We start from the raw sequence: 24,805 nt of genomic DNA on the forward strand, positions 1-24,805 counted from the left end.
GCTGCGATAGATTTATGCCTGGTCTCATGGTGTTTTTACTTCAACGCACTAATCCTTTACCGTCCGTGTCTGCTGCATTATTGCAGAGATCTTAAACATTACGGGGCAATAAAGAAGCTCTTCTTTTTGTTCCCAGAATATTTTTCCTCTTTAACCTAAATTTATGTCAGCTGATGAGAAAGTACGGCAAAGGAAAGGGAGAAAGTGAATCTCGCCTGTATGTTGCTACCACCTTGCTTAAAATACCCTTTATAGAACACAACAGTCTTGTAAATTTGAAGAAAAGTACTTTTCATTAAGAATAAAGGGAAATGAATGGGTCGGGCAACTGTGCTGCGTTGCAGGAGGCAAAACTGCAGCTCTGCTCTTAGGAAATCCTCCTTCCCTAGCAAAATGCCTCTGAAAGGAACTAAAAAGCAATGCATACTCATGAAAGAGTGCTCTCCACAGATCATAGGTAGGGACAGGACAGGAATAAGTAATTTTTCTTGCTAATAATGTTACATCTGAAGAATTCCCTTACCTTTTCAAGAGCACAGACTGATTTGTACTGCTTCTATAGGATTAATGGCATATTCTTGGCTCCTAACCAGCCATCCTCTAAAAGAGAAAGGGAAAAGTATGTTGGAGATTGCCTTATGTCAGAGTTCGTGACAGTTTTCAGTTGTCATTCAACAGTTTGCTCATATTGAATTCACACATGGTACAGCGATTATAAGTAAGGGTTAGAACCTGTGAAGTATATTGCAGTTGTAGATCCTCACTATAATAGTGTGCTCTCCATTTTCATTCACCTTTTAAGTATCAATGTGAAAAACGTGCAAGTCCTCATTAACGTGCTCTTCAGTGCGTTTTCCTAATATTAATATTCCAGCAGACGGCTGTAACACTGTCCTATAAACTACCTGCCTTATTATACATTGATACAGAAGAGAACACTATGTGAACTTTAAAATTTACCACTACGTGTACTTTACATGTTTAAGATCTGAGAGTATGAAACAGGGCTAATGTGTTCTTTTAGAACAGATTCTGGCCTGATCCAGACAAGAAACCACCTTCTCATTTGTTCAGGTTGTAGGTGAAAAGACAATTGTGCTACTCTAATCCATCCAAATCTGCCTTAAGTGCCAAAGGACCATCCCGAGTGACACATGTATGTGTGTATTTGTTAGTTTTGACTGAAACTGGCTGGTTTGCAATCTGCTGAAGGGATTTTGAATTCACCTCGTAAAAACCCTGTGAAATTCAGACTGGCCCCTGTTAGAGGCAAACCTCTGAAGCTGATTGCAATGTATTTCCCTAAGGAAGACTTGACTTTATTATCATCTCGCCCACAAATAATGACAGAGAGAAGGCAATGAAACTGGAGACCATCAAGGTCTGGTGAAGATGTAAAGCCTCAAAGCTTAATTGATCTCTTTTGCCTACTATTTGCCACAGCACATATTGCTGTAGTGCAGATAGACTCCAGAAAGACCAAGGTAAATGCTGAAATAAAAGGTGGCTTTGTTTTGTTTTGCAGGTTTTTACCATTGAAATGTGCTTGCTTATAGCTATTTAGGTTGGGGTCAGATGGAGAGAAGGCTTCTCAAGGGCTTGTTCCTGCTCTGACATACCATGGGGTGCCATTAGTGTTAGTGCAGTTACTGGAGGATAATACAGGTTATCGTGATGGGTCTCAATTATATCCATGCAAATGCAGGCTTTTTAAGTCCTTTGTATTTGCACTGGAACAGGAGAACAAGGATGCAGCTTCTTGTATCCTGTACAGGAATCATCTCTGCTTCCTTCTTGTGCTTTTTGACTCACTCTTTTGTCTTTTCACAGCTGCTAAAATACCCATAAGTGTGAACCATATGTTTCTGCAGAGTACTTGCTCTGAGACTTAGCATGTCAGGAGAGAATGATGGCCATTTATCTGCCTTATTAAGACACTCTTGCTTTGAATAAATGTTCTAATTGCAAACTTCACTCGTTGCTCCAAAGTGGAGTTGGTCAGCTGCCTAAATTTGGGTTCTATGGTAGATGTATAGGTCAAGCCAGTCAAGTGGTAGTGACCATGTAGAGTGACTGCAGAGGCTGCAAATGGAAGGCTCCTGAATGCAGAAAGCTAGGCACAATTAGGTGAGGATCTGAGGTACATACTTCTGACCTAGAACCAGACATGTCTGATGTCAAAGACAGGGAAAAAATCCTGCTATACTCTTTCCTTCAGCTTGCTTCGCACCTTTTCTTGTAAGGAAGAAGAAAAAAGTGTACTTCTTCTGTCTGGACACTTGCATTTGAGCAGCAGGTGTGTAAGCACTGGAAGCTTCCACCTGCACATAGCATGTATGCTTTTATGATGCAAAAACAAACACGTAAACAATCCCAACTATTTGATCCTAAAGCACGAAGTAAAACTAAAGTTCAAGGTCAGACTGCATTTAGCTGAGGAGGAGCTCAAAGGTGACCTCCCAGTTTTGCTGTTTTCCTCATGATGTGATATTGTAAGTACTTTGAATCGAACATGACATCATTACTTTAGTCTCTCACAGGAATAAACTCTACATTCATGAATGAGCAGCAGAACTGGTAATCACCCGAATCTCTGCTTGTAATTGTAGGGATTTACTGGAAATTACTATTACAATCAAGGCTTTTGATACACCCAGCCATTGAAATGAAGATTATATTGCTCTTGAAGTACAGAAGTGAGCTGCCCTTCCTCTGCTCTCTTTTACCTCAATTTGAAGATTTTAACATTTAAGTAAAAATAAATTAGGCTCCTCATTTGCCCATCTTTCACCACATTTATTATCTATCAGTTCAGATAGAACTGATTAGGTTCTGTCCTTTGATCTAGTATCATGTCATGAGACCATCACAATGGCCGTGCCTTTGAAAGTGCTTTCATTTTATATTACTTGTGGAGACATTTGTATTTCAAAGTGTATTTGGCTATGCAGTTCTAGGTTTCTTCAAGCATGATGCAAATCTTGCTGAAGACATGAAGAACTTTGAACTCATTTCAGTGAGCTCTGAACCGTCCCCGTATGCTGCAGGAGAATTTCTTGTTGTTTCTGTTGCTGTAGTAGAATAAATTCGCCAAATTCCATTGTCTTGGTAACGGAGAAAATTCTGCTAATTCCACTAAGACTCCTAAAAGTACGAAGAAACAGGGCTTGCACTGCTTTTATTCCTGAAGAGTCCCTTTTTTGCGTGTCCATGTATCTGATTGCGGAAAGCTCTTCAGTCTCAAAAGCATCAAAAGGTCCAGTTGTTAGAAGCTGAGTTTTGCAGGATTTGAAACTGGAAATAAGGCGGAGTGAGAGGCATGAACGATTGGAACAGTTGCTACAAAGCGTGCTGTAAATTCTCCGTTACTTGGACTCACTGAATCATGACTGGATGCCTTTTGAAATGACACGCTCTAGTTCGACCGTGAGGTTTTGGACTCGATGGTGGAGTTACTGGGGGAAATCTACAGCCTGGTTATGCAGGAATTAAACAAGGTGATAAAAATTCATCCTAGAAGCCCTGAGATCTGTGCTTCTATGAGTATGTTTTGAATCAGAATATATTGGGGTTAAGTAAAAGCTATGTTCCCCTAGTGCTTGGTTGCAAAGGTTTAGTGCCAAACAATAATGAAAATATTTAAAATATGTAAAATATATATTTATAAAAAGATATAAAAATAGAATAAATATCTTGTAATAATAGTGATCAGGCGGTGGTAGAGGCCAGAGATACAATACAGGCTACTTATTAAAGAAAGACTCATTTCAAGTGTGCATTTCTCTTCAGAGCTATGAATCCAGCTGTTTATTAACAGTTGGAAGAACTGTGTTTCGCCTTTCATGTCTTACCATGGAAGTTAAAACTTTTTCACTGCTTTCAAAGGGAAACCTGAAGAAACTTACTGTAACAAGGCCATTTTTCACTCTGAACCTGCTGAACTCAAGATGTGCAGTAGGTCTCCTGAGAGACTACTTTGCATGGATTTTTAGCTTGATCTTGAATCCAAAGGGACTGGCTTTATTTAAGAAGGCTTCGGAAAAGTGCACAGCATTTTGGGAACAAGTTTCCCCAGCGCCTGCCCCATCCTCACATTATGGGAAACATGTTACGGGATAGAAAGGGAGAGTTGGGAGGGAGCTCAAACACGGTGGCTTTTCAAAGGTACCGCAACCAAAGGCATACTACGTTCTTCACACAAATAAGCACAAAGACATGATCCTTCCTCCTGTGCCTTACAGAAATATGGAACAGTCTCCTTTTTAAAACTGCATATTTGAAACAGAATGACAATACATTCCTTGATGCTATCTCAGAGAGAAAACTGATTTCAACTACTCCACACTGCCATAATGTGCTAGAGAGAAAGGGCATAATGTGCTAGAAAGAACTTTTCACAACCCCAGTGCCCAAAATGACTGTGGTATCAAGTATATGATATTTTTTTAAACCCTTTCATTAGAACTAGCAGTAATAAAAATTACACAAATATTTAACAAGGATCCTTAGATCTCCAGCTTGAAAATGACAGCGCTTTTGTCACGGAAAGTGAGAAAAATTCAGTACATTAGTATCTCAAGCATGCTAGCCATGCCACTGTAAGATGCAGATTCAGTTCCAGTGTTACAGTGTTATTTATTTAAAGGGATTTCCTGGTTTGATGTACTTCTGTGTTTTTCCTTTTACTGTGCTAGCACATCTCCTTTATTTTTCCCTGTAAATGCCTCTCTGTAACGTGACACAGCTCAGGATACAGGGATCCAGCTATTCCATTGGTCAAGTGTCCAATAAGTGAACTGGTATTTTCTAAGTAAGAAATTAGGCAACATCAGATGACACATCTTATAACTGGGCAGATAGCCACTGAGCATCTAAAGCTTTGGAGAAGATTCTCAGGTTGCTCTGGTAAGCAGGTCAGCCTTCATCATCCGCTTCTGGCTAACCAGAATTTCCTATAAAGCAGTCCACTGTAATTTTCCCAGCCAGTAAGTCCTTCCTAGCTTACCCTAAAACCCATTTGTCTACATAATTTGGACATCCCAGGTATCTTTTTGAAGGACAAAACTCTGTTTTGAATCAGTATCTTTGTAGTTTCTAGTAGAAAGGTAATTTATCTTAAGCGCTGGCAAACACAGAACAGTGGTTAAGAAATCTCAACCCTGTCTTGGCTAGCTAAAATGTCCTAAAAATGCAATTGTTATTTACTGGTTCAAACTCTAAATGATTACCTTAATTTCTTCTAACTATATCTAGACGGAACACAATCATCAATGATTTTCCTTTTTTCAAGTCTTCTATCTGAAATACTGATAGCTGGAAAATCAGGGTTACTGCCATGTCAAGGTAACATTTATGACTGAAGTCAGATGCTACACAAACTTGCCCCATATCTCTTTGATGATGCATCTCAATCCTGACAGTCAAATGGTGAAATGTGGAACGTGTGGACAAGTTCTTATATGGGACAAAGCCTCAGTAAAGCATTACCCTTCATCCCTGCTTACCTTCACAAAAGTTGTTCCATAACTTAAGAATGGTTGTTTAAAACCATCATATTTCTGCTTGTTTTATCTTTCTGCCTACACTATGCATACTTTACTCCATCTATTCATGGATTTGGAAACAGTAGCCTTGCTTGCTTTTATTCACTGCTCTATGTAAACTCTCCTGTCCTACTTACAGTTCATGGGTTTATTTATCATTGAGAATCAAGAGACAATGTAGTCCTGTGGTCAGGACACCCATCTGTGCTTCTAGGTTGCAATTCCTTGTTCAGCTACTGTTAACTCCCTGAGAAAATCACTCCGGATTTCTGTCCCTTCTCATCACTGCTTGAATGCTTATTTAAATTGCCATCTGCCCAAGCCAGGACATCTTCCTACTGTATGGCACAGAATTCCCACTGAAGTAGGAATCTTCAGGACCAATATGTGCTGAGCAGATAATGTAAATGCAAATGACAGGTTAACTTGACAGAAACTTCACATTTTTGGCTGTAAGGACTGCGAGTGGGTTAAACTGTGCACAGGTGGGAGCAGAAAGCTGTCAGGGACAGAGCTGTGTCAGTTCCCTGTATTTAGGATTCGATTCAGATTTATGAATTTGTTGGAATAATACGTGGTAGGAGTGGCACTTGGTACAGAATCAGGCTGAATCAGGCTGAAGGATTCATGATACTGGTCAATATATCCTATGAGTGTTAAGTTAGCTGCATAGTGAACACTTGGTATGTGCTGGAAGCTATGCATTCATATACCCACTACCACTAATCTGCTTCTGAAACAAGACATAAGTGTTTCCAGGCATTTACTGACTGAACAGTGTTTAAAAGTTGTCTTCCTGTACCTGCAAGCAACCTCAATCTGTACCTTTGCAATTTGGAAGGTATTCTGAGGGATGCTACCTTCAGAAAGAAGATACAGCCATTTAAGTGTCAGCACTGTAAACTTTATGTATTTATTTCCTTTTCTGGAGACATCTAGCTAATGTGTTTATTCCATAACCCAGTAACTTCTCAAGCTTCACTGCCAAAACCCCAACTGCCCTGTTCCCATTTGCCAAAACCTCCAACTTTCACCCTTGCAGCTTTCTGTGTTAAAGTAAAATAAACTGAACTAAAAATACAAGTAACACAAGAAAGAGTTTTGCTAAATACGTTCTCCTGCTCATTCAAAAAAGCCCTCCATTAAGAAAAAACCAAAATCTGTCTTTCCAGAAGGATATGAAAACAAAGGGTCTTTGCGGTGTCATTTAGGAACAAGTTGCCATAGAATTACATCATTTAGATTTTAGAGAATAGGTATCAATCCGTTTCTGACACAAAGCCTGCGTTGCAATACTGCCTTTTAGATTTGTACTTAATTTACAGATGTTAGAAATGTAACTGTAAAATGCTTAGTAATGAATTCCAGGGTTATAGCCTACAGGAGATGCTCTGGCTTTGACTATATGTGTGCATATGAGGTAGTGTCATGCTTTCTCTCTCCAGATCTTGAGCACAGACCTATAGAGGCAAGACTAATTTCTCATATGAGGTAGGGAAGAATAGGGGCTTAGCGATATTTACTCTCCTGTCGAACAAAACTAAAAGAAAAGTTAAGACAAAGGCACAGTCTTGATAAAATCATTCATTCCAAGAAGTAGGATGCTCATTAAAATGAACTCGGTAAAAAGCCAAAAAACTTCATTTGGTAATAATTTGCAATACTTCTGCTGAATATGAGATGGGTACAATGCCATGACATGTCCTTTCTTGGTGCTGCAGGGAAAGTGTTTGCACTTGAGTCCAAGAACAACTCTCGGGGTCTGGATTTAGCTGAAGCTAAGAAAGCTTGCGTTGACCTGAATGCTCGCTTAGCAACCGCAGAAGAACTGAAAAGGGCTGTTCTGGACTGTTCTTTCGCTGGCTGCTCCACGGGATGGCTCGACGGTGGCTCTGCTGGGTAAGGACAACAGCCTAACCCTTCCTGAGTCCTCCTTCACTAAGACTATTGAACACAGGCTGTTCAAGCACCATGCCACAGAGCTAAATATGCCACTCTCCCCACAGATTCCATTTTGTACAGCTAATATTGCAGGGACACAAATATGTATCAGTCTGTCACACATTTCACACACCTGAAGCAATTTTCTCATCCTCTTTCTTTCTGAATTATGTTGCTGTGGTTCCTTTTCACCTGGCCTGCAGCGGGGTGCTGAGCCCTAAAGGAGCCTGCAGGCTGAGGGCACAGTGCTGGAGTTAGTGTCAGTGCCCCCACTCAGTTACTTCCTACTCCATTAGAAGCTCAGCAAACTGCGCTTCTCATGGAAACCACATATCCTGTCTCAGGCATTTGCACGTGTCTGAATAGGCAATAGGCATGTTCAGATAGGTAGGCCTTTAGATGTACTTGACTGTGATAATGCACGTGGTAGAGAGGTTGTTGAGGAAGCACACCAGGGAACTGATATCGTCACTCGATGTGCTGAACTGTATTAGTTGAGGTGCTCGTCTCTTCTGAAGTTGAAATCTTCATAGCATGCCTCAGGAGCACATTGACAGGCTTCAGATTTGACAAAAGAGACCAAATCACAGGAAATTAAATGAAAAATGAAACAAACAGCAAATGGAGGAGCTGAGGGTTGGCAGGAATATCTTGTGTCACTGAAGCTGGAACCATACAGGAACTGCCCAGAAGAAACATGAGTAGATCTGAAGCCCCTTCTCTCTTGGATTTTTCCTTCAGAAGGCTTACCAGCCACAGCTTTTCTTTCCCTTGAGATGCTGTACCAAGTTCCCGTGAGTTAGAGGGCAATATCTAATCTCTGTCCGTGTTCAATGGTGATACCAAGACACTCTTTCCAAATTCCTGAACTTCACTGTATGATTGGATTTTGTGGCAGCTGTCAGTTATGTAAGCAAGCATTATTTTTAGTGATAAAGTTTCCAAACAACAGAATATTGCTACTCTTAATGAAAGGTGATATTTAAACAACACCAAGCAAACCCAACAAGTTTCAGAGATCCTTTTTTTTGGTTATCCCAGGTGAAAAACTATTTGAACATTTATTTGTACATACCTTTGGTCATTAAACCGTCATGGAATCCCTCAGGGTGTAAGATGGTGATCTAAACCCTAAGGTTGTTTTTCCCTAAGCCAGTCGCACAGAAATCGAGCTCAGAAAGATAGAGAAGTAGTGACAATTATTCCCAAACCAAAGGACTCTCCCTGGGCACATCCGTTGTTATTTATGTTGATGGATCTCCACATCTGTGAATGAGAAGTGATCTCCCCATGTCTGCCAGGTCCAAAACTGTTTAGGACTGTTCAGCTTGAATCTAAACCCTTGGATTCTTCCCAGCAGCTGACTGGCATCCAGTGCAGATCACAGAGCTTTAGTCTAGTATTCCCCCATATCCTCTTGGACCGTGTACGTCAGAAAGGAGATGAATAGGAGGGAACATGATAAAAGGAGTTCCAAATTTCAGGAAGAATGCAGTTTGGTTTATTTGTTTGATGCCTGGAAAGTATCCTAATCTTTCCCCTGAGGAAAAATGGGATTAGACATTGGCAGTAGAAGTAAACAAAAACAAGTTATGTGAGCGAATTCATTATAGTGTTGTAGATTTGCTGACATAAGACTTAAAACTGAACAAGAGCTCTAGCAGAGATGTAAGGGCTTTTTTACCCCTAGATCAGTTTTCCAGCACAAGTCAGTGATTTGTTCGCTTATGATGGCTATTTTATGGTCCTGGTGAATAAGTACAATCCCACTCCTAGTAAATATGTCCATCACTGTTCTTGCACTATTTTTGCAGCCAAATCAGGGCCTGGAAACTTGTGAGAGTTTCTCCTGACACATCACTGTGCCTTAGTTGGACTGAGTCAGTGTGACCATGTTTATACTGCCTGCGCTCTGGGCTATACCTCTTATATGGGCAAAGAAGAGAATGTGTTCTGAAGAACCAGCCCAGTTTGGGTGACTGTCAAATTTCTGATGACTTGTATGTAAATATGGGTCTATTTGTAAGTATGCAGATTTTGAGGTTATAATGGGACGTCCTCTATTGGATCCAATGAGGTTGTGCCGCCCAGCTCACTCCAACCTACTTCTTACTGACCCACTGTTGCCTCCTTAGCTGGTAAAGGTGCTTATCTCTTCTCTGTTTTAAGTTAGAATTGAACAGGCTGAGGACACAGCTAATAGTTAGGGTGTTAGAAAGCGTCATTCTGCAGAGAGTGTTGCTGGTGGAAGTGGACAGCAATCTGCTGGTGGAGGTGCTCATGTTGAGCTCTCTAGCTCATTTCAGGCCCTGCAAACTGGGCTAGCCCAAGCATCAGGTCTCAACAAACATGATTCAGTTCAACTTAAATATGGTGCTTAAATAACTAGAACCCTGCCAGCCAATCCAAAGAGACAATAAACTGGAAGGTTTTGCGGTTTGAGCAGCCTGGGACAGAACCTCTTTCACAGGCGTAAGGGGATGGCTTTGTCTTCCACTTCCAGTCATTCAGACCAACCCAATTCAAGGTTCAGGGCTGTTTGTCCAGGGGGTCCCTGACAGGTCCAAGGGCTTGGGAACTTTTAAAGAAGAGCCACTGACAAGTCAATAGGGATAGGAGGATAAGGGATAACTTCTTCCAGCAGCCCAGAAGAACACCATTTACAAGTCAGTCCTGACGTGTAACTTATAAAGCATAACACATTGTTACATTCCAGGAAATGAAATGTCATTAGGCAGGTCTCGCTTGTCAGATGAACCCTAACAGCTATTTATACTAAAAATCACATTCTTAGGACTTATTTGCATGTCAGACAAGTGAGTCAGTCAAACCAGCAAGAGATTTGCCAGAATCTAAATGAAAAAAGGTGGCAGAGTTCTCTGCTATCTTTTGAATTCAGATGTTGTACTGGAAAACCTTGTGCAAGTCCTCCAGCACTGGGCAGCACATCTCACAGGGTCTTCTGTTCATTTCTGGGGGTTTTGAGTTTTGCAAAGTGAACATGACCCCATTTTTCATACGATTTAATATTCTGTGCACAGAATGTTAGAAAGCAGCTATGTGCTTTAGAAATTGTATTCAACAACTGTAATCAACAGCTTGTATTGAGATAGTCATAGCAAATTTAGGAATCTCCATCACTTTCCTAGGACTGAAAAGCTTTTTCCCACTGCTTATTTGTCTACAAAAGAATGAAGTCATGTATCCCTTCTATAAGGGACTTGAAGCTCTGCACAGACTTTATGACAGACCTCCTGCAGGGCTGTCAACCCATTCCTTTGTATGAAATTGCCCGGGGCTGGTTCCTACCCAGTCCCTGGAGGACTTATTTCGGAGGGAATAACTCTGGAGTAAGCAAGCAGTCAGCTAGAATAAGCCTTGCTGTGGGAGTCAGAAGACTGGAGTTCTTTTCTTGGCTGACCACAGACCAGATGTTTGCTGCTAGGAAAATTACTTCATCTTTATTTTTCCTTCCTTTTGTTAGTTCTTTAGGTTTTGCACCGAATCCTATTGAATGCTTCTACAGTGTCAAACACAACAGGGCCCTCACTGCAGATGACACCAGTGGGAAATGTAATAATAAGATTCAGAAATGACATCTCACAAGACTACCTATTTCTTTTTCTGCTTACTGCGTGGGACTTGCCCAGCACCTGGCAGTAGGGTAATAACAGCACATTTCTTGGGAAAGAAAACAGAAATATCCAAGGAATGAATCCAAAGAATATCCAAGGAAACAGCAATCCAAGTCACTAACCCTTGCCAGTCCTCTCATCTGTGTGTGCAAACCCTTGGATTTGTGGCCCCCATGAAACCTGTCCAGGTGTACATGCTATAACAGGCCCACTTGCTTACTTGCAGAGAAGCAGTCCTAATGACACGTCAGTTTGGCGAGTTCTCTGTTTTATATCAAGGCTGTGGTCTGCTGCCTGATGATAATGCATATGAATTTGCTCCCAGACATGTGTGTGAGGTAAGTCAATTAATTCCCTTCAAGAGAAAAATCCAGACACAGTTAACAGGACATGGTCCAATTCAAAATGCTAAAATGTCTGAGGAGGTCTTGCACTCTGAAATGCCTTCACGTCACAAGCTCCAGTCCCACAGACCACACACAGTGCCATGCTCTGCTAGAAGATGACTTTGCCTTCTCACTGGTTCTTGTCAATCGCTGCAGAAAGTCTCATACAGAAAAAAGCCCAAAGTGTTTCAGGAACATGGGTTTCCACATGAAGGTCAGTCAAGAGACTTGAATTTAGTGTACAGACATGGCCAGTTTGCTCCAAGGAATGATATCACTGAGCAACGTGGACATGACCCTCTTTGCATCAGATCTGCAGGGGATGTGAATCTTGACTTGGCACAGCCTGGGAGGACAGCATGGGCAAAGTATGACAGCCATGGCCCTTGTGAAACAGACAACCCAAGAACTGAAAATACATTTCTGATGTATTTTCTAGGACAAGCACCCAAAACACCATCTGTAAACTGCAGAGTAGCCATTTACTTAGCTGGGACTCATACTTTCAAATTGTATTTTTACTGGGAGAGGGTTTTTTTAACAACCTTTGAGGGCTTTAGCAAAACTTTGGCAAACTGTGGCACAAATGTAGGGGTATGATAGTGAAATTAGTTGATACTAGAACTCATTGTTAAGACCAAGGAAAATCACAGTATTGAACAGGAAGGTAGGCCTGACTTCAGAGATGGAATAACAGAAATGGGGCTCAATGTAACAGTATTATATGAAGTATTATATATATACTAACAGGAATAAGAACACAAAGTATTATATATACTAATAGGAATTTCTTCCTTAAACTAGCAGTTTAGTTGGAAAAGGCAGACATCCAGCACCTCTTCCAGGAGAGAGAGGCAGTACTGAAGGACTTGAACAACACACTGATGAGACACCTCCTGCACCAGTACAATGTAATTCTGGGCATCCAAGCTCAGGGGGTATGAGTTCAGACTAGGGTTAGTCCAAGAAAGCTCCTCTCTCATCAGCAATGATTGAAGGTGATCACTTTGTTTAGCCTCACAAAATTAAGACAGAAAGGGGTTAAGAAAGACTTACTCTTAGCACGTGCACAGGAGTGACTAATGCCAGGATTTTAACTTGCCAGTTAGTTCTAATGAGGTTTATTTTCTAATTGTCCAAAGAACTCCACATATTTTGTCCTTTTTAAAGAATCTCTCTGTTTTGTTCTATCTGAAAGCCTTTTGTCTAAGAATTGAGTTTCTTCGTAACTAATAGCATTTGGCAAATATTTTGGGGGTTTTATTAAGCCTTTGGTAACTAACCAGTAACATCTCTGACGAAAGCCATAGATTAAACTGAAGCCCATAAAATAAAACCAACTTTCTAGTGACACTTGACATGTCTTTGAGCACCCAACTAGTCCAGGCCAGGAAGCAACACGATTCTCCTCTACAAGAACTAAGAATGCCCAAATTATATGTACATAGCAATATTAAGATGGCTATATAAAATCTTCCATACTAGGCTACAGTATGAAAATCTGCATGAATGGGATATATTTATTTAATGAACAGAGGCCTTACTATTTCAGTAGTCATATGTAAAATTTTAAGCACAAAAGGCTGCATTTTGGTGTATATTTTTAAGACTCTAAAGGATATTGGTTCTGCCTTGGTAAGACCTCCTTTTGACATTTCCAGTGGCAGTATTGCTGTTGGAATGTCTTCATGTCACACTTAGCAGCTGCTTTCTTTGGGTCACATCCAGCCAAAATTGGCCTCTATAGTTCCCAGTCAATGGACTTTCCAAAGCTCACCTGTACTCCCCTTCATGACTTTTTAGGGGAAATTTTCTTCCCTTTGGTGATTGTGAACATGTCATTTATATGTTTTTCCTCATCAGAGCCAGCTTTATAATTTGCAGTTTCCCAAACTACGGAAGGGAAAGACTAAGAATAAAAATCCTCCCGTTTGGCTTCCAGACTCCTGCTTTCTTTTTCTCTTACCTAGTTACTGAAACACAAGTGGTAAAGCAGGAAAAAAATCAGCATAGGATGCTAAAGATTTATCGTGACTAAGAAAAGTGATGAAGCTTTTACCTTTCTAACTAGGGGAAGGTTTGTTATATTATGTTGTGAACCAGACTTTCACAGTGCCTCAGATAACACATTGTTGATGATGTTCTGAGTTGAATATATTCATATGCAAGTTCCTACTGCTATGAATAAATGTCATAAGACCACTCTGACTCAGTGTATTTATCGACTCAGACTACAAAACTTACAATCAACTGGCAGATAAAGTAGTGGCAACAAAACATCCCAGTCCCACATACTGGTTTCTGTGCTGATGGATCACACCATGTCACATAAACTCAGCTGTTAACTCCATATGTTTTAACTTGGGTTTACAGGAAAGTTTTCAAGTATTATAAAATTGCTATATAATTATCTTAAGAAGAAGTACCAGTGGATACTACTACAAACAAAATTATAATTTTTATATATATATTGTGTGTTTAGTATATGTATCTTTATTATACATGCACATATGCAATATATAAAATTAGGGAGCATTACCATGGCTTGATATATCGTTATGATATATTTAATAATATATATTACATAATGGCATATTATGGCATATTGTGAAATGAATGCTATTCCTGCCAGCTTTTCTGCTATTTCCTCCTTTGAACGGAAGAATTAGAAGTACAAAATATACCAATTACTCATTGGTTATATAATATATTAGAAAAAATTTAACCAGTGCAAGGGTAAGTTGAAGGCTCCTGGGAAGTCTGGTTTGTACCTTGTTGCGCTATATATTACATTTGCTCATCGTGTGTGAACACGATCAATGCAATATGTGAGCCATGGCACAGGAAAACAATGATCAGTATCACTAACCTTTGATCTTTCTTTTGGGGTAGGTACAAAAGGACTGTTAATTGTCCTTAGTTGGATGAGTCATATCATACAGCAGGAATTAAGCTGAGGTTCAACATAGTGCTCTGTGTTTACTCATGTGAGAGGAGAGGAGGCATCATGGAGCAGGTTGTTCTCCTAGGCTGAGTGGCAGTGGACTGAGAAGATTCTCAGTACTTTTTGGCTTGGTTTTTCAAGGAACCAAAGGAGCCACCATCAGACACCCTCCCCTTTTCCATCAGAGAGCAGTGGCTGTTGTCAGCACCACTAAAACCCCTCCTTTCCCCGCTATATTTTTACCTTAATGATAGTATATGGTACTTACACAGTCTGTAGTGATAGTATGTCTGATTTCTGTGCCGAGATTGTGAGTTCATGGCTGTGGAAGAGTCATTTTCCAGGATGCATGGACGTTTCATGTTTCATGCAGATATGTATTAAATATAGAGGATTATTATGGATGACTTGCAGTCTGAACTCGGTATGCTTCTTCTGAGCAGGTCTACTTTCATAAGAGATCTCCTTAGAAGAAAAAATGAAATTGCATCCGTTTCTTAAATACAGGGTACAAAATCATGCATTATGCTGCTCTAAGCATCACAATGTATGGTGAGTAATGAGCAAGTCTGTTTAAGTTCAATTCTTACACGAAAGCAACCACAACAGGAATAAAATTCTCTGCATGACTACATTCTTCTAAATGACTGGGTAGGTGGGTATATCCCTAAGAAAAATACAGAGTTTGTGTCATTCTCAACTATGATGCATGCCCCAGTGCAACTATTCAAGATAGGAAAGAAACAAACCAGGCAATGTTATTTCCCCAAATGCTCAGGAGGGTGCTAGAAAGAGCAGGAAAAATATGTGATGTTTTCTTTCTTATTTCAGCATGGCAACATTGCTGCTGAAGAGATGTTCAGATATGTTGAGTTCTGAACTGATAGCCTTCTTCCAGTCCTCAAATGAAAAATGTAAGAAAGAATGTTAGAACTGAGACAAAGCTCTACCTATGTATTTACTCTGTAATTACAGACGAAAACCTAGCATTTTAGGATTTAGGGAAACCTATACACCCCACCCCCCAAGAACTCAAAGAAAAGAGACTATTATTGTATATTTTCAGTCATACCTGGAGTGCTAGTGACTGCAAAGAGATTATTCCTATGCCAATGCCATTGCAGGTCTGATCCTTACACCCACTAGTCAGAAATGCTGAGGACTCTTGAAGCTCCTTTCAGCCACAGTAGTAACAGCTTCCTGAAGATGTTTAAAGCTTGCAAGACTGAGCTTGCAGTAGGAAACCACTGACAAAAAGAGGAATGAGAGACGTTAAATAGACTATATTTTTCTATTATTTATATGTGTACAAGGCAGGATTTCTCTCATCACAGGAGACTTGGTTTAGTGAGAAATACATTTTAAAACTCTTAATGTCATTTACAGCCTTTATTTATGTGTAATGATAAAATTGTATGTAAGACAAACCTATATTTGGCAGGGGGTTGGAACTGGATGATCTTAAGGTCCTTTTCAACCCTAACTATTCTATGATTCTATGTAAGTTTGGTCTCACTGGATAGCAGCTAAAAAATGCTCTTAAAATTAATACACTGATCAGTATATCCCATCAATTACAAACTTGTAATACTTGGGATAAAAAAAGTAAAAAAGACTTGCTTTTCAGATACACAATCATACATGTGAGCTACGTATCCTGTTTTGGAGATGACCTGACTATCCTAAAGATGCATCGCCCACAGATAACTTTTTTAGCTTACTGAAGAAATGATATAGAAATGACACTGCTTTGGAGAGAAGCAAAATGTATTGTGTAGAAATTCCAATTAGAAATCAGAAAATTCATTATAGGATTTTCAGAAGTGGCTCCCTTGACTGAGCACAGGAGGGAATGTGGGCTGATTTTCAGAGAGCAGAATTACATGATGGGAACAGTCTCTGTTACTTGTTTCTTAAAAGAGACTGAAGTCTTCAGTACACAATTACAGACGGAAGGCATGGAGTTTTAAAGACCTGTCAGTATGTGTCTACTCAGTCCTGCAAGGCATAACTGATCCAAGTGCCTAAGTGAGTAACTGGCAAGATTAAAGTTGGTTAGTAACTTTTTGAAAGGAGGCAAAGCTGTTTCATTCACTTAGCTCTGTAAGACCTAGTGCAATGATACGAGAATACATACAAACCTTTCTACTTGATGGTCTGATTCTCCCAGTCATCTGAACTGATCCGATCAAGTCACTTTTGTCCAGGCGCCCGATTACTACTGACTTAGAGGACTCGGGCTTTAAACACATTAAATTCTGAAAGGACTCAATTTTAAACCTGTATGGACAATACTGTTCTTCAATCAATCAACCCCCCAAAAAAAAATCAAGGGGTGTTTTCCTTACAAAAGAAACATACAATTTGAAATCATAGAGCTTTCAGTAGTGGATGTCATCGCATTGTTTTCCAGAGCAGAAGTGTGGTAGGAACCATTCTGGTACATACGCGCGACCACCATCATATGGCCTGTTTCATGTTGCTTTTGTTTGTTTACACTAAAAGAACATGAAAGTTGTGTATTTAACTGTTCAAAAGCTAACACATGCCAGAATGAAGATGGTCTGTACGGACATAATTCAGCCCACTTGTGTAAATCAGTTGTGACACAGTATTTAAGTACATGATCAAATACTGGGCTTCCACTGGATCTTTTCCATGGTCAGTGAATGGGCAACATTTATTTTATTCCCCAAACTGAGTGTGGAACCGATGGCAAAATTAGCTCAGCCATTGCACAATGCACAATGATAGATTTCTTCCACTGGAAGGATTCCTCTGTAGAAAGCCTTTTTGTCTTGCTTTCACTAGAATAGCTGACCCTGCAATGCTTCTACAAACCTGCTGTCCACAAAAAATAAACCCCATGCCGTTAATATCCAGCTGCAAAAATTTGGGCTGAATTCGCTTTCCCAGCCTTTGTAACCTTCAGTGTAACAGTAAAAGCAGTGTTTTCTACAACAATCTGTCTTCTATTTGTTAGGTTTAAGCAGCCAGCACAGCTGAGAGAAGACATAATTACTAATCGCTTCCTTCACGTTTAGCATCTATGGAGTTGTAAAATGAAATGCAGATCTATTACCTTTGTTCAAGCCTACAAAGGGCAGCAGGATGGATTAGGTATTGCTGAGCACTAAACCAGAAGTAATGGAGTTTACACAAAGGCTGGAAATTACTGTCAAAAAAAATTAGCAGTTTTTCTTCCAAGAACTCAAGATGAATTTTCTGAGCTTGCCTGTGTTAGCTTTTGAGCAGTTCCATATGCAAACTTAATGGTCTTTTGATGTAAAATGCTAATGATTTATAATCTTTTGGATCAAATCTTGAGGGGTTTTATTCAGTTTTATCCAGGTGCCATTGGTGGCAATTTGTATTGCTGGAATGTGAGAGCAGAATGTCACCTAAAATACTCTGGGTCTTCATCTGATGCTTAGAAGTATTGGAGAATATAGAATCATAGAACATGATAAGATAAACACACTTTATTGCTTCCTATGCCTTGAACTATCTCCAGCAGACGTTTTTTGAATTACTTCTAATTCTCCTTTACTGTTTTTCATAGCTCTTCCCACACTCATGCCTTTTGTGACAGCTCTTAAACAGTTCAGCTGAGGCTGAAGCCTGACTACTGTGATAAAAGATCTCCAAATGTCACCTGCATGTACAGCTCCAGAAGATTTCTGATTACTTTTTTTTCTTCTTCTTCTTTATTTTAGGACAATTATATGCAGAAAGACGGGCAGCAAACAGCAGAGCGTGAAAGCCATTGATGTTAAAATTGAAACCGATCCCTTTGTGAATGACCATTATGATGCTTTTTGTGTAAAGGATGAAGGTCAGCACTGATATACTATTGAAATAATGCACAGTCATCGCTGTCTTGCAACAGATTTTGCCTTAGATTTTTCTATTGCTGAGAAGCAAAGAGAGAATGTCAAGGAATACATCTTTATAGTCACCCACTAAGTGAGCCAACTGCTGCAAAGACACTGGCTGCAGAAAACAAACTGCATTATCAGTTGTCTTTGCTGCAGTTTAGCAAGTTCAAACAGCACTCCTGATCTCGAAGAACCCATTTTGGTGTTCATAGAACTTTATGAAAAGGACTATATCTGGCACTGATGTAACAGAGATGTCTGAAGCATCTCCCATACTGAGCATGTAAATGAACGTAACTCAGCTGACTCCCAACTGCAAAACACCACACTGTTGCATACCTATCAGTATACAACATGTATATACAAATAACTTCATTGTCTTCATTTCAGTTTTGGTTTGGTTTGGGTTTTTTTTTCTGTTAACAAGTGTAGACCAGCCCACAAGGGACTCTGATATATCATGGATGAGTCTGAAAACCAAGTTATTTCCAATTTACATCGATGCTTAAACATTTCAATATTCAAATGCCAGAACCCACAAGCAAAGATGGATTCTCAAGGCCAAAAGTAAATTGTTACAGGTAGGCAGGATTGTGTAAAAAAGTTTGGGAACCCCTGGAACAGATTGTTGTTGGCAGTAAAGTTTCATACCTCGTTTCCAAGGAAAGCAGGGGCAAGCAGATGGCATTTACTGAGAAACAGTAAGTTCACCACACAGGATGGCATTCTGGTAGTCAGTGGCAGCAGTGGGAATGAAAATATGATATAAGTGAAATGCGGCAGAGGTGATGCATTATTTGATGTGCACCCCGTCATGCAAAAACGTCAGGGTTTGACCATCCTCTAAAGTAAACCTCATGCTATCAACTCCAGGCTCCGTGCTGCTACGAGCGATGCCAGCTCCATCACCCAGTTGCTAGTGCTGTCACACAAGCACCGTTGTGTTTTCTTCCATGCAGCTCCTCACATGTAGGAGCAGCTCCCTGTAAACATCTGCAGAACTCTCTCATTGTCTTCCTTCAAATCTCTCTTCTGTCATCATCCCCCCCCCTTGAGAAAAACCTTGCAGTGGGTGGGACAGCTGTGGGATGCTGAAATCATTGCTCCGGCCACTATTGTCCCGTTGTGCCCTCGTGCTCCCCTGCCTGTCTCCACCTGCTGCGTCTGAGCTTACACGTAGATGCTGGATCTTGGGAAAGGAATTGTCCATGCCCTTTGTGTTTGGTTACCGCTTGTGGCAGGGGAAAATCTGGATCATTTGCAAAGGAGACACCATTTTGAACAACTTCGTTTGTACAAGACAGGGAGTTTCCTGATGACAGAATGAGGTGATCATGCCAATGCGCTCCCCAAATAGTCCTTACACACTGAAACATTTCTGGTAACAATAAGGTCCCCTCTGATTTGAACGTATAAAAAACTGTGGATGCATCATGAATGTTTGAACAGAAAGGCTAAAGCAAAGTTGTGTGGCAGAGCCTAGACTGTAGCGGGTATGAAAAGAGCAAAATCCAGGAAGGAAACAGCTTTAACGTGCAACTGTAATATACAGGAACACAAGTCAGCACAAAGCAGCTGACTGAAAGAACACCCTCCACCTCAGGGATGCTGCTTGTAGTTTTGGGAAGTAAATATCCAGTAAGAAGCAGCAGCAGCAAACCCTGCATCACACCCTCAGACAGCACACTTGCTTTGCTGTTTTATACATGTGGCTAATGGCTACATGTCTAAGTTATGATCAATGAGTTGTTTCTTACTTGAAACTCTCTAGTATGCTTTTTTCTTTTAGCAAAGCGGACATTGCTTTTAATTGATACAAATTCAATTATAACACAGTAATATATTAGTGTTAAGACCTGTGTATTGAAATCAAGTACAAATAGCAAGTTGGTTTGCCCTGCCGAATGTGGTAAATCCCAGGTTCCTTATACTGATACCTATGTCCCCATTCACAGTAACAGCAAGCCCTTTTATTTCTTGCATATTTATCCAACCGACAATCTGCAGTCCTATATGAAATTAATCTGGTTCTTTCTCCAGTATTTCTTACCCTCCACCCATCATCTCCCCACCTTCAGGGCCCCCTCAGCTCCTTGCTGGGTCTGGGCATGGCTGGCTGGACTGAGGGCCGCACATGCTGGGGCTGCCTTAAAGCTACAAATATGCTGCTTTGTCCATCCGTGTGCAATGCTGCCTGCCTGGCCAGCTCTGCTTGTGGGAATGGGTAAGGGCTGAGTCCTACTTATGCCTATCCCAGTGGAAAAGATGCCTAGCTGTGGCTCTTTCCTGTTTTAATCTCATCAAAATGAGCAGGCACTCAGCAGCTTTGCCTTGGTCAGACTTGGCTGAGATCAGCCAAAGGCTGAGACAAACAGGCACGTTGAGGACAGACAGAGGGAACAGTCAGATCAGTCTTCTTCAGAAACTGAGTTGATGATAGCAGCTCTTCTCAGTTCTGTCTTGGAACAGTTAGTTCCTAGAGTTGTGTGAAAGGCATCTTGAACTGCCATGAATTTTCTAGTACAAACCATCATAAAACTCCCTTCATAGGCCTTGATTTATAATTAATCTTTAATCAATTAACATTTAGCGCATTAATGTGTTCAGCTGAATTGCTTAAGCGTATACCTTGGTGTGCCTCAATAGCCAGGACACTGGTCAGATGTGGTCAGATGCTAGCAAGAGCTCTGGGTGTGCTTACAGAATAAGGCTCTTACAAAGAATCCCAAAGAGAGGGAGCTACCTTTTTTTGTGCTTCTGAAATGGATTTTGTTCTGTACCCACAGATGAATCACAGCAGTCTTTGATGCTAAGAGTTACGCTTGACAGGGAATTGGTAGTGAGAGTTATGTTTGACAGGGAAAGATGTAGCTGCAACGTTTAATGAATGCTGTGAGTACAGCCATGGGTTTTGCAGTCCAGAGACATTTGTCTTCTCAGTTTCTTGTAAACAACTGTTTTATGCAGACATCAGGGTCAGGAAGAAAATTCTACAGCAGCCCAGGATCTGCTGAGATCAGAAAGTTTCTCTCTTAGCCTTGAGTGCAAAAATTACCTAAAAATACATTAGGTTCTGCCTATTCTGAAAATTGAGTATCACCAAGTAAGTCAGATCTGGCACACAGAGTGTGTATTATTTGTTTTCTATCAAAGCTCATAAGAAAATGCCCTGAGGTATAAAAGGGATAAAGCAAGAAAAACAGAAAGTTGGAATTTTCCCTATGAATCTTCTTTTTTTTTTTTTTGTAAGACCACATGCCATTCAACTTCATATGTGTATAATCCTCTTGGTTCCCTTTCTTCTATTGCTTTTTAAATGCAACAAAGGAAAGATCTCTCTGTTAATAGCTCCCACATTCTCCTGGTTCTTTCTTTCAGTGACCCACTGATATTTACAGGCAACAAGTAAGATCTCTATTCCATAAGGCTTTGATTTGCTGCCACCATAGAAAAACTAAACAGGCAGTGACTTGTAGTGTGTAGAGCGTAAATGCAAATCAGACTTTGTTAAATGACTGCTGGCTCCAGCCCCGCATCAAAGTTTGATGGCTTACGTACGTATTTCAGTTTGCCTTTTTCAGCAGTAAGGAAAGAAAGCACTGAGCAGAGGCTGTTGTTACAAACAAGCCCATGCTTTGCCAGCTCCTGCTACAAAGGCTGCCGACAAAAACCTGAAGCCTGTCCACAGGAGTAGCTCAGTTTGATGAGCTGCTGCCCCAGTGTTACTGCTGTACCTGTACCAAAAAGAACAGGTCTGGCAAAAGGCTGAGCAGGAACTGTCATAGCAACTGAGACTGCAGCAGGACAAGGAGCCATAAGATGCTGCAGCCCAGAAAAACCCTCTACATCTTACACAGATGAGGACAGCAACAGAATGGATGCAGGAACTTCAGTATGTCTTTGCAGGGTACCAGCTTTCACTTCTGTTTGTCCAAGCTGTCATTCAATATGCTGTACAGCAATGATGAGACCTAAGAAAGTCTCGTATGAGAGAGTCAAAAGTTCCCCATAGAGTGTCCATCCATTAATACCTTTGAAATCTCTGCTTTTCTTTCTATCCACACATCAGTCAGATCTTTCTTTCAATACCTCATAATTCTCTGTTACCACGTCTGGTGCTAGCTTTTACACTAAAACTCCCTTCAGCTTTCTTTTCCTGGTAGGTTACAATGTTCTTTCTGAAAGTGTTTGCCATATTTAACTAATTTAACTGTTACCGTTCTGCTTCCTCTGGCCATACGATTAAGAAGCAAGGCTTTGCAGATAAGAATACCCTCTGATGTATAATTATCCTATGCAGCTTTGGGATCAAGACTTCCCTCCGAGCAGATACATGGCTTCCATTTGTACTGACAGAAGCAGCTACATAAATGAAGTATGCTCTACCATGAAGCAATATTTTTTTTACTCCTTTCATCCACATCAATCTGTATTCATCCCACCAGTTCACAGGAAAGGCATTAGCTGCTAACTGCTCCTCGCTTCCTTGGATGCCAAGCCTCCATAAGACTGTACATAAACCGAGCTTTGTGTAGCCTCAAGAGCTTGTTTTTTCTGTCAGTGCGTGTGTGTGTGCATAACTCCCACTAACTTCTGAAGGTGTTAGACAGTATATATATGTATGTGTACATTACGGAGAACAGACTTCAAAGCTTTGACTTCGGTAGCGTATCCTTTCAATTAGTGGCAGATGTTTTTCAGCATACCTGGCTGAGAAGCGGTCAGCAAGACCTAGCAGACAATTTCCAAAAGCCTGATCCAAAAGGACGTTCACAGAGCAGGGATGTTTATCATAGGATTTTCATTTCACTACAAGGCAAACAACCGGCAACATAAATACATCATATTTCCAAATAAACATGGATTTACCTATGCCTGGGTCTGAAGTGAGTAGATGATGGGAAAAACTGCAGCCAGGACTCACAAGAATCTTGCAGAGTGTCCCTGGGGCAAAAGCAGGAAAGCCTGAGCTTTTGCAGCAAGTAGATTGGAAAAAAGCTTTACTGTCAAAACTACTGCCCATGGAAAACCCTGGATGTGAACTGGTGTCAATGGAAATGTTGTTTCTAACATCTTGTGCTGATGCTGTCTTGAAAGCAGACTTTAGCAAAGTAGCACGTGTGCTCTCTGAAGATGTTTCTCCTTCTGCATGTTTAGGAGCATAGTCTTGGAGATCATTTTTTCAGCTCCCGAGCAAAAGTCTTTCCAAGGAACATAATCTTTGCTTAGCCAACTAAGTAAATAGAATTTTGTACCAAAGCCAAGTGTTTCAACAGGAAAGATCAATGCCAGAACACAGACCTGGCCCTAAGTTTCCCCATCCCGTGTAATTACGAGAACCCCTGAGCTATTACCTATTAGCCTTTTCACTTTTGGTTGTTCTGTATCTGGACAAAAGCAGGGTTTGAATCTTCAGTTACTTTGGCAAGTGGAGCAGTTGGTTTTTCTTCCACAGTCAGTAAGGGCTCTAAAACCACTGGGAAAAATCACAGATTTGAGAAAGAATACAGAAGTGTTTATTTGTACTAACACCGCACACTTTGTCCATTGGGTTTTTTAGTAAAATCATGTTCTTGCATTATAGGTTTTCTTGGTTTGGTTGTTTTGGTTTTTCTGTAACCAAGAGATGTCTATTCCAAAAGAGACTGTAAAAAATCTGGAGGAAAGGGGGACATAACAAACACCTCTTGAAAAGCACCTCTAAGAGAGAAAGACCTTTAAGTGAAGAGAAACCCCGACGCTTAAAAGTTCTTTAGATCTTGACCCACCTTTTTAACAATAGCCAAGATTGCTCAAACCTGGAAAAAAAAGAGTTAAAATCCAGTTTACACTGGCCTTAGCAGTTTTCTGTCTGCCCCTTCTCTGCACTTCTTTCATGCAACAGAAAACTCAGATCAGTTGTTATTGTTTATAGCAATTTTGGCTTCCTGGCTTTTAGTGCTATCAGGAGAAATATTCTCAAACACCTCATTAGCTTTTATACCCTGAAATATTTAGCTCTTTATATTCTCACAGAGAGCAGAGCTGTGTTACCCCTGGGTGTTGTTGAAGAGCACACGTCACCATTTATTTTAGGGTGTCTCTAACCTGAAATTGGGGGAATTTGAGCATCAGGGAAGAAACCTTTGATTTTGTGAAAGACTAGAAGGAATAGTCTGAAAACTGGCTGGTGACCACCTGGGCTTTCCTTTCTGTGAAGGCAGACTGGGTCACTGCTGAGCCTCTGCCTGCCTGCATTAAAGTGCCAGCCTTAAACAATTCCATAAGCAATTCCACAAGCAATTCTGCAGTTAAGAAAAATGACTTGTGTCCAAACTTTTGCCTTCCAGTCCCAGCATACCCAAGCCTTTTTAGCCTTTGTAGAAGCAGGCAGAGAAGACAGCTGTACCTTAACATCCTGAGCTAACTTGCTGGAAACAAAGGCCCTCTAGGTGCATTGCAGTTACACATCAATAACATCACAGTTATCACATCACAG

The 24,805-nt window shown here is 40.6% G+C and overlaps 1 protein-coding gene and 1 long non-coding RNA gene across 2 annotated transcripts in view; one reads left to right on the forward strand and one right to left on the reverse strand.

The window, feature by feature from the left end:
- Positions 1-24,805, forward strand: part of SUSD5 (sushi domain containing 5) — a 36,700-nt gene that overhangs the window by 895 nt on the left and 11,000 nt on the right. The window contains exons 2-3 of the mRNA XM_065665428.1: positions 7,265-7,442; positions 18,166-18,284. Of these exons, the coding sequence (XP_065521500.1) occupies positions 7,265-7,442; positions 18,166-18,284 (297 nt within the window). The remainder of the gene's footprint in view (positions 1-7,264; positions 7,443-18,165; positions 18,285-24,805) is intronic.
- On the reverse strand, positions 409-23,794 carry LOC136007555 (uncharacterized). Its single transcript, XR_010609750.1, has 5 exons — positions 23,682-23,794; positions 23,034-23,136; positions 15,522-15,696; positions 14,718-14,914; positions 409-600 (listed from the first exon to the last, which is right to left on the reverse strand). It is a non-coding gene; the product is annotated as an uncharacterized LOC136007555 (long non-coding RNA).

This window comes from Lathamus discolor, chromosome 2 (assembly GCF_037157495.1).
Source record: "Lathamus discolor isolate bLatDis1 chromosome 2, bLatDis1.hap1, whole genome shotgun sequence".
Classification (NCBI taxonomy): domain Eukaryota; kingdom Metazoa; phylum Chordata; class Aves; order Psittaciformes; family Psittacidae; genus Lathamus; species Lathamus discolor.